Source organism: Oreochromis aureus, linkage group 22 (genome assembly GCF_013358895.1).
Source record: "Oreochromis aureus strain Israel breed Guangdong linkage group 22, ZZ_aureus, whole genome shotgun sequence".
Taxonomy (NCBI): Eukaryota; Metazoa; Chordata; class Actinopteri; order Cichliformes; family Cichlidae; genus Oreochromis; species Oreochromis aureus.
In genome coordinates, this window is record NC_052962.1 from 14973901 (window position 1) to 14983053 (window position 9153).

The following is a 9153-nucleotide window of genomic DNA, read 5'->3' on the forward strand; positions in this document are numbered from 1 at the left end:
ACAGGTGTGACAGCCCCAACTGGTGACTTTTCTGCACCCATGCAAATTGCTTCTATGGGCCCTGAACAAACATAAGAGAGAAATTAAGGTCGGTTATTGTTTGCCTTTGGAGAACAGCTCCAAAGAAATAACTTCCACAGTACACTGAAACATTTAGTGTGTTTGTGTAAGAAAGAGCTTGGTTTAAAGTGTTCAAGGTCCCCAAGCAGGCATGTTAGAAGGTTTCAAATCTCATAAATGGATGAGAAAAGCGTCACATCAAATGTCACTTTTACTGAACATCATCATAAATTAACATGCCAAATAATTGGCAGCAATAAAGTGTGATTTCATTAAAAAACAAAAAAACAAAGAAGAGAATAGACCAAAAAAAACAAACAAACAAACAAACAAAAACTTGGCATAAGACTTACTCGCCTCGTGCCGAACAAAAATAAACAAAACACTCTATTCATGAGAAAAAGATGTCAACAAGAGTCTTTAAACATGGGTTAGTAACAAATAAAGTCGATTCAGATCTTTTTAGTGAATCATCCATCAGCCTCTTATGTTCACATCGACTCATAGAGATGTTATGTTGCCAGAAAAGTAACCATCCTGTTAAAGTTGAGCACGCAGTCTGATGGTGTGAATCATGTTCGTCTTTTAAAGTGTGAAAGTGTTCTGTGTTTAAATCAGTCCTCCCTCTTTGGGATTCAGGTGATCTCTGCGTTTCCATCACTCGTCTCCCGCAGGCAGGTTTTCTTCAATCCTCTTAATGAACTTCATGCGGATTTCTGTCACACTGTCCCCTCTCAGAGTGTCCTGGGCAAATTTCACATCCACCGCCATCTGGACCTAAATCACATTCATAAAGAGTTTGTTTTAAAAACAAAAAGGAAGACAGACTTTTATCCTCAGTTGTTCATTTTCCACTATTAAAGTTGTGGTCAGAAGTTGCATACGCTCATCGTGGCCATGAATGTTCATCAGGGTTTATGTCCACAGCAAGTTTTACATTGTTATGGATTGACAAGGTGCTGACCAGGAAAGAAGCACCTGCTCCAAAATCAAGCAGCCTTCTGAAGAAAAGTTTAATGTGAGATAAGACAAAGTTTGAGGTTTGTGGCCACAATGACAAGAGACGTGTTAGGAGGAGTAAAGGTGAGGCTTTCAAATCTAAGAGCACGGTGCCAACTGTCAAGTATGGTGTTGGCAGCAAAAATAGCTCTTGGGCTTTTCCCCCCAGGAAGCATGATGCACGAGTGAAGGAGGACGCCTAACTCCAAATTCTTCAACTTCACCTAGAATCAAAAGCTGGACTGTTGAAGCTTGGACACAGTTGGGTGTTCAAAAAGACAATGATCCCAAACACACAACAAAACTGGTTTTGGAATGGATAAAGTTGGCTAACATTAACAGTCTGAAATGGCCTTCCCAAAACTCCGACCTCAACCCTATTGGAAATTTGTGGACTACACCTTAAAGCCAGGTCTGTGCCAGAAAACCAACCAATTTAAATAAACTCTACCAATTTTCCCAATAAGAGTGGTCAAATATCCAGCCAGAATTATGTCAGAATCTTGGTGATGGATAAAAAAAGCATCTTGCAAGTTGCTAAGAGACATTTAACCAAATATTGGTGGATGTATATGTTTGAGCCTATGTGGATTAGAGGAAATCCAAAATAGAATTGGCAGTATACGTCATTACAGGGAGTGCAGAATTATTAGGCAAATGAGTATTTTGTCCACATCATCCTCTTCATGCATGTTGTCTTACTCCAAGCTGTATAGGCTCGAAAGCCTACTACCAATTAAGGATATTAGGTGATGTGCATCTCTGTAATGAGAAGGGGTGTGGTCTAATGACATCAACACCCTATACCTATGTGCATAATTATTAGGCAACTTCCTTTCCTTTGGCAAAATGGGTCAAAAGAAGGACTTGACAGGCTCAGAAAAGTCCAAAATAGTGAGATATCTTGCAGAGGGATGCAGCAGTCTTAAAATTGCAAAGCTTCTGAAGCGTGATCATCGAACAATCAAGCGTTTCATTCAAAATAGTCAACAGGGTCGCAAGAAGCGTGTGGAAAAACCAAGGCGCAAAATAACTGCCCATGAACTGAGAAAAGTCAAGCGTGCAGCTGCCAAGATGCCACTTGCCACCAGTTTGGCCATATTTCAGAGCTGCAACATCACTGGAGTGCCCAAAAGCACAAGGTGTGCAATACTCAGAGACATGGCCAAGGTAAGAAAGGCTGAAAGGCGACCACCACCACTGAACAAGACACACAAGCTGAAACGTCAAGACTGGGCCAAGAAATATCTCAAGACTGATTTTTCTAAGGTTTTATGGACTGATGAAATGAGAGTGAGTCTTGATGGGCCAGATGGATGGGCCCGTGGCTGGATTGGTAAAGGGCAGAGAGCTCCAGTCCGACTCAGACGCCAGCAAGGTGGAGGTGGAGTACTGGTTTGGGCTGGTATCATCAAAGATGAGCTTGTGGGGCCTTTTCGGGTTGAGGATGGAGTCAAGCTCAACTCCCAGTCCTACTGCCAGTTTCTGGAAGACACCTTCTTCAAGCAGTGGTACAGGAAGTCTGCATCCTTCAAGAAAAACATGATTTTCATGCAGGACAATGCTCCATCACACGCGTCCAAGTACTCCACAGCGTGGCTGGCAAGAAAGGGTATAAAAGAAGAAAAACTAAATACATGGCCTCCTTGTTCACCTGATCTGAACCCCATTGAGAACCTGTGGTCCATCATCAAATGTGAGATTTACAAGGAGGAAAACAGTCCACCTCTCTGAACAGTGTCTGGGAGGCTGTGGTTGCTGCTGCACGCAATGTTGATGGTGAACAGATCAAAACACTGACAGAATCCATGGATGGCAGGCTTTTGAGTGTCCTTGCAAAGAAAGGTGGCTATATTGGTCGCTGATTTGTTTTTGTTTTGTTTCTGAATGTCAGAAATGTATATTTGTGAATGTGGAGATGTTCTATTGGTTTCACTGGTAAAAATAAATAATTGAAATGGGTATATATTTGTTTTTTGTTAAGTTGCCTAATAATTATGCACAGTAATAGTCACCTGCACACACAGATATCCCCCTAAAATAGCTAAAACTAAAAACTACTTCCAAAAACATTCAGCTTTGATATTAATGAGTTTTTTGGGTTCATTGAGAACATGGTTGTTGTTCAATAATAAAATTATTCCTCAAAAATACAACTTGCCTAATAATTCTGCACTCCCTGTAAAGATGTATGCCATCATTTCACGGCATAAACTAACTGTAACTGTGCACTGGAACCATATCACCATTGTTTCTTTATATTTTTCCATATATCCTATTCACGCTATAAACGTGGCACCTTATAACTTCTGAGGTTTATCTTACCATCTCCAGGGCTCCTCTGAGGACGCCGCACAGAAGGTTGGAGTAGATGAGTGTGCTGTGGTTATCTGGCAACTCCACAAAGTCTACCAGTGGATTATTCTCGAGAATAAGGGAAAACTCATCTCCTGCAGGGCTCCAGTTGGTCACGCTTGGGGTGATTCCTAGGTACATTTTAAAAGCAACCTAATGGAGACCCCCATGTTAACAACAGAGAGGAGAAAAAAGGAAAAAAAACACATCATTTATAAATATTTTCTGATAAAGTCATCAGTTTTTTTTGCCTTTTGTTCTTCTTTATCACTTTTTCATAGAGGGAACGACAGGCTTTCTCATTTTCTGACAAATAAAATTTCAATGGAGCAGACAAAATCCCAGTTGCACCGCTCCAAATAATTCCAACATTGGCCTGGGCAGATTTGCACTCATATGTAAAATGTTTGCTGTCCTTATTCCAGTTTTTTAACATCACTAGCCACAGAATAATAATGAAAATATGATCCACAGCTGTAGAAAATCTGTTGTGGCCACATAACAGACCTCTTCTGCGTCTATTTAACTGAAGAATTGCTGAGGTGATTTCAGAGTTTAGCTAGAGGTCACGAGATATCCTGAAGCAGTCATTCACTGCACCTTCCAAACCGCTGTCCCATAGTGGTCCTCCATTTACAGACCTGACCTCTCTCTTCATGACCACGAGCCAGGTCCCTGAGCTGGAGTGTTGTTACATCTGTGGAATGACTCCCTTTGCACGCAGATGTAACACCTCGAAAGCAACTGAAGGGCTCAATGTGCAGCCCGAGAGCCGCCTTCCTGGACTGTCTGTCTGTGTCCTTTTGTCATAAGGAAGTCATATGGAAAAACTGACAGCCAGGTGACTTAGTATAAAACCAGACTCAGTTATGCAGCCCTGTTGCCAAAGCTGAACAGAGACCCATTTTGTTAACTTCCAGCTATTTTAACAACTATGCATGATTCACATTTGAAAATAATTCTTATTTTTCTTATAATGGGCCTTGGTAAAGCACCTCACTACATCTACTACATGAAAAATAAATAAATAAATAAATAAACTGTTCCTTTTTAAGGCCTGTAATCTAATTGGCTGCCCCTCACTACCAGAAAGTTTGAATAGCAGGTGGGCGTGGTTTCTGTGCTCACAGCCAGTATTTAGAGCCTTTGGCTCATAGGGATTACTTGTAACTTGTTACTTTGGCCATGACAAATGTGAGCATCTATGATTGCAACAGCAAATATGTTAGAGAAAATAAGGAAAAGCTTAGCAGGTTCTCTTTCAAAATAAAAGTCCAAAGATGGCAAACCAGAGATGTATCACTCAATTTGCATCACATTTCACACCGGATCATCTCCACACACTCACAGGAATGTGATGTTAGCATAAAGTTAGAAATATGCTTCATTCTGTATTTTAAGCTTTTCTTGTCCACTTAGTCATATCGGTTTTACTTACCCCTTACCCTTATCCTGACACTCTTTCACCCATCCTGTGTTAGGGTGTTTTATTAGAAATGTTCCCTCTAATCTGTCCCTCCCTCTCCTATTTCCCTCTGTCTGTCTTGGGAGAAGTCCATGGTCATGCTCTGATTGGCCTGGAACCTTACAGTTACCTTAGCAATGACATCGGCTGTTTCTCGGAAATCCTGACACCTGCCAATGCTTGAGCGTGCCAGGAAGTCTTCGATCAGACGCACACCAATGTTATAACCCCTGTGGAAGTCAGAACATCAGAGAGAGAGAGAAGTGGGTAAGAGACAAAGTCATGTTTTCTTTTTATATTAAAGGAAAAGTAGTTGGGGGGAAATGACAGGCTAACCTGCAGCAAACTGTAAAGCCATGGCAGACAGCTTCAAATCCTTCAAAATATTTTTGGTTCATATACTTGCCAAATAATGACATTTCTGATTAAAGAGTCCAGACAACTTATCCTAACAGCAGAGTCTGAAGCCAATGGATGCATCCCAATCCTAACATGGTCTGTCTCTAACCAGCTGGATGGCATCTGGCAGATTGGGCAGTGCAGATTCACTGCCTTCTAAGGCCAGGTAAGACGAGCCTCGTCCTGACAGCTCAGGGTTACCGCACAGCCAGAGAAAAAAAGTACATCCAGTCCAAAGGTCTGTCAGCATGACAGGACAATTTAAATTTCTTAAGTTAGAAACCGATCATTTTGTCTTAATCTTATTCTGGGGGAGTACTGTCTCCCGCTTGGCATTCCTAAGATTCTTCTGTCTTAATATTAAATATTTGCTCCTTCAAAAGACCCCATCCAAAGAACTTACAAGAGGAGAAGCAGCAGTGTAAGAAATGAAATCCGATAAGACTGCGTCTCTGCTACATTTTGTGTCAAGTTATATTATGAACTGAAAATAGGAAAACGCTTAAAGAGTATAATGAAGCTGTCAGCTATAAAGAGTCACCCAAGAGGCTTCAAAAATCCCAAAGGATACATGATTGAGAGCATCCACTGAAAACCACAGGCTCAACATGTGTGAGACAGAAGCACTGAACTTTGTAACAGATAAATACGCATGTACAGAATACTCAGCAATACCTTGTCATCAGCATTGTACTTCCTGTGATACGTTCATGGCTGTTTCCATTCATAAAATTATGTATGATGTTATAAATTGTGTGTTTATTACATCATGGCTTTGTGACGCACACCTGCACATCATACCAGTTATGTAGTAAGTTTCAGCGGCTTGGAATTATCTACCAGAAAAGCCAGGTTTATGTTTCTTAATGTATCAAATAAACAGTCTGAATAATAGCACATATGTAATGGTACATACATGAACTTATTAACTATAAATTAAACAAAGGGTGCCTTTGTTTTAACCTCAGATCATCAGTTTGAGATGATCTGAGGTTTGGGACATGATACTTCATCCTGCTGGAAACAACCATCAGAAGATGGATACACTACACTTTATTACATCACCAGCTTGATGCAGGACTGATCCATGCCTTCATGTTATATAATAGCTTATCAAGCTATGACGAGCTTAAAAGTCAGTTTTCTGTGTCACAAAAGTGGCTCTCTTTTTACCTAGCTAAACCACCGTGGTAAGACCTGACCAGGTTATGTTCCAATTGTCAGTTTAAAATAAGCTGGATGCACCATGTTTGCACATGTTTTCTAATTTGGTGCCAAATCTCTTTTACATTGCTGGAATACAGCTACCAGAACAAAACACATTGATTTCACTTTCCTCTGCTGACAAAGTAAAATGATTTCCACATCTGCTTTGTTAGGCTACAGAACAGTAACCTTTAATGTTTAAATGGATCTAGTTCAAAGATTCAAAGCTCAAATGTGCCGCAGTCACCTTTAAAATAAATAGCAGCACAGGGAACGGTTTATTTACCGCTTTGTGAAATAAATCCCAAGATTAATGTTCTTCAGTAGCAATAATCGCTTATCTTTGTGACAATGCTGCATTTTACTGGTATATTTTTATATTTGATATAGATTTTTTTATCATTGATCATTATCTGAGAATCTGTCTCTTATTGGAGTAGGTGATTTTCATTTTGTGTGAAAGAAGAGTCACATGACCTGCAAAAACACTATTTCTATGTAATCATTCACATAGCAGAGCAGAAACCCAGCTTAACAGAAAGTTGGTAAAAAGCACTGTGGTGGCCATTTTCGGTGACTGGGGCTTTCGACTGTGTCAAGCCAGCTAACACTAGAAAAAGTGCTGCGGTTTTGAACTTCATTGGTGGTCTGGTGTGATCTTCTGCTGCTGTATCAGAGTGTTTGACACATTGTGTATTCACAGATGCTCTTGTACGTACCTTGGTAGGAACAAGTGCTTATTTGAGTTACTGTTATTTCCCTAACAGCTCGAGACAGGATAACCCAAATGAACTGAGGTGTTATGTGATTGGCTGATTAGGAATTTGTGTTGAAGGGGAGCAAATAGGTGTACCTCATAATGTGCCTAGTTACTATTTAAGTGATGGAAAAGTTTACCTCCTGTGTTTCTAATTAAGTAATGCTTTTTTTGTTTCACACAGCAAGTGCATTTAACAGTATTTTCACAATTTTCAAACAACAGCTGAGTGTGAGCCCCAAAAGAGGATTTGGCCAGCTTAATTCACAGTTTATTATTCAAATGGTCACAAATTTAAGCACAAATGTCTGTCTGTTGTGCTTAGAGAAATGCCTTTATTGTATGAGGAGCAAACGGTTCGTTCAAAGACAGGAAAAATCCTTGAAAGAGTACTCACATCTTATCCAGCTGTTTATTGACCTCCTCATCATTCTCATAGTCTTTACAAAGCTGAGTGACCAGGGCCCCATAAGTCAGTGTGAACAACTCCGAGTTCTAAAAAACAAACAAACAAAAAACACATAAACCACACAGATCACATGTTATGTTTGCCCCACACAAATCTGGACGAATGACAACTTTCTTACCAGCAAGCAAACTACATATATATATATAACATTTTAATTTAAATAATAATTTGGGGATAGGATATTTTTGAGCATCTAGAAGTTAAACAGACCATCCCATGGGCAGCTCCTAGAGCTGAAATAACGTTTGATGCCATCTTAGGATTGAATAACGTTTCATTAATATGCGGCACATTTTTCTATTACTGATCTTTCAGTTTTCACACCAAACTTTAAAAGCTATATAGATCTAATGTTATTATCATAAAATAACTGTTAAGATTAGAGCCACAGCTGACACGAATGACCTGTCACGGCACAGGAGCTACGATACCTGCTTGGAAAATAGTGTTTTAGCGTCGTTTTTTAGAAAGGTGTTTTACAGTTTTAGTCAGCTCACTGGTTAAATTGCAAATTTATATACGTTCAACTGAAAATTCATTTAAGAAATAGCTTCTAAATGTGTTTTTTGTGTTTTGTTGTCATTTGTTAAAAAAAAAAAAAACTACTTAGCTTGTAGCTCCACTTCCTGTCAAAGCCAAAGCCGGCATTATTCAACAGTGAAATACATGTAAAACAGGTACAAATGTATTTCTTGTACCTAGCCACATGTGCCAGATAAATATGCATAATTTGCCCGAGTAGCTCAGCTCAGAGACATGAGTGAGTTGTTAATTTAGCCTTACAGCCGCGGTTAGCATCCTGCTAGCTAAGCTTGCTATGTTGCCATTAATCCTGTGGGAGTCGCCTACCATCTTCTTGCTGTCTGTTGCCCGGTTGGCTTGTCTGGACATTGTGGCGGGTGTTACGGGCTTACACAGGTGGTGCACTCGATATTAATCCTTTATTTATTTGATTCAGGCTAAGCAGTTATTTCCGTAATCGCCTGTTTAAGTCGCTCTCGCTGTATCAAGCGTCATGAGATAGAAACATGAACTTCCGGTCTTACTTAAAAGTAAAAGCTTTATTGCGGAAAATTCGCGAGTAATCCATTGAAATTAAAGAAAACGGTGCAATGAGAAATAAAAAGCCTTTAGAATTACACCCTGTTGTTGCCGATATCCAGACAAATGTAGCCTCGTATGTATAACACCAGATAATACACTTTATTTTGAAAGGAAAAGCATTTTTTCCTACAGTTTTTAGGGGTGTGTTTGACGCAGTTTTTGTTCAGCTGCTTATCTTACCGCCCTCTTGCGTCTTGGAGGGGAACAGAGGACCGCAATTTCTTGGTCTCAACAAATTCTTCCCATAATTGACCACACGATGGCGATACGGGCAATATATTGATATATTGTGAGTTTTAAAAGCCTGCTTTATAAAATTGTAAGATTCCTTGACAAATA

At 39.8% G+C, this 9153-nt stretch overlaps 1 protein-coding gene across 1 annotated transcript; it reads right to left on the reverse strand.

Annotated features, from left to right (window-relative positions):
• Positions 1 to 253: 253 nt before the first annotated feature.
• trappc3 (trafficking protein particle complex 3) lies at positions 254 to 8743 on the reverse strand. Its single transcript, XM_031756080.2, has 5 exons — positions 8560 to 8743; positions 7639 to 7736; positions 5010 to 5109; positions 3385 to 3567; positions 254 to 837 (listed from the first exon to the last, which is right to left on the reverse strand). Exons 1-5 carry the CDS (start codon positions 8599 to 8601, stop codon positions 718 to 720), a joined length of 543 nt encoding a protein of 180 aa, XP_031611940.1. The 5' UTR covers positions 8602 to 8743; the 3' UTR covers positions 254 to 717.
• Positions 8744 to 9153: the final 410 nt, after the last annotated feature.

Coding starts and splice junctions, on each gene's coding strand:
- trappc3 (XM_031756080.2), bottom strand. CDS start 8,601: ATGTCCAGACAAGCCAACCGGGCAACAGACAGCAAGAAGATG. Junction 5,110..7,638: donor AATAAACAGCTGGATAAGAT/GTGAGTACTCTT, acceptor TGACTTCCACAG/GGGTTATAACATTGGTGTGC. Junction 3,568..5,009: donor CAGCCGATGTCATTGCTAAG/GTAACTGTAAGG, acceptor GGTCTCCATTAG/GTTGCTTTTAAAATGTACCT.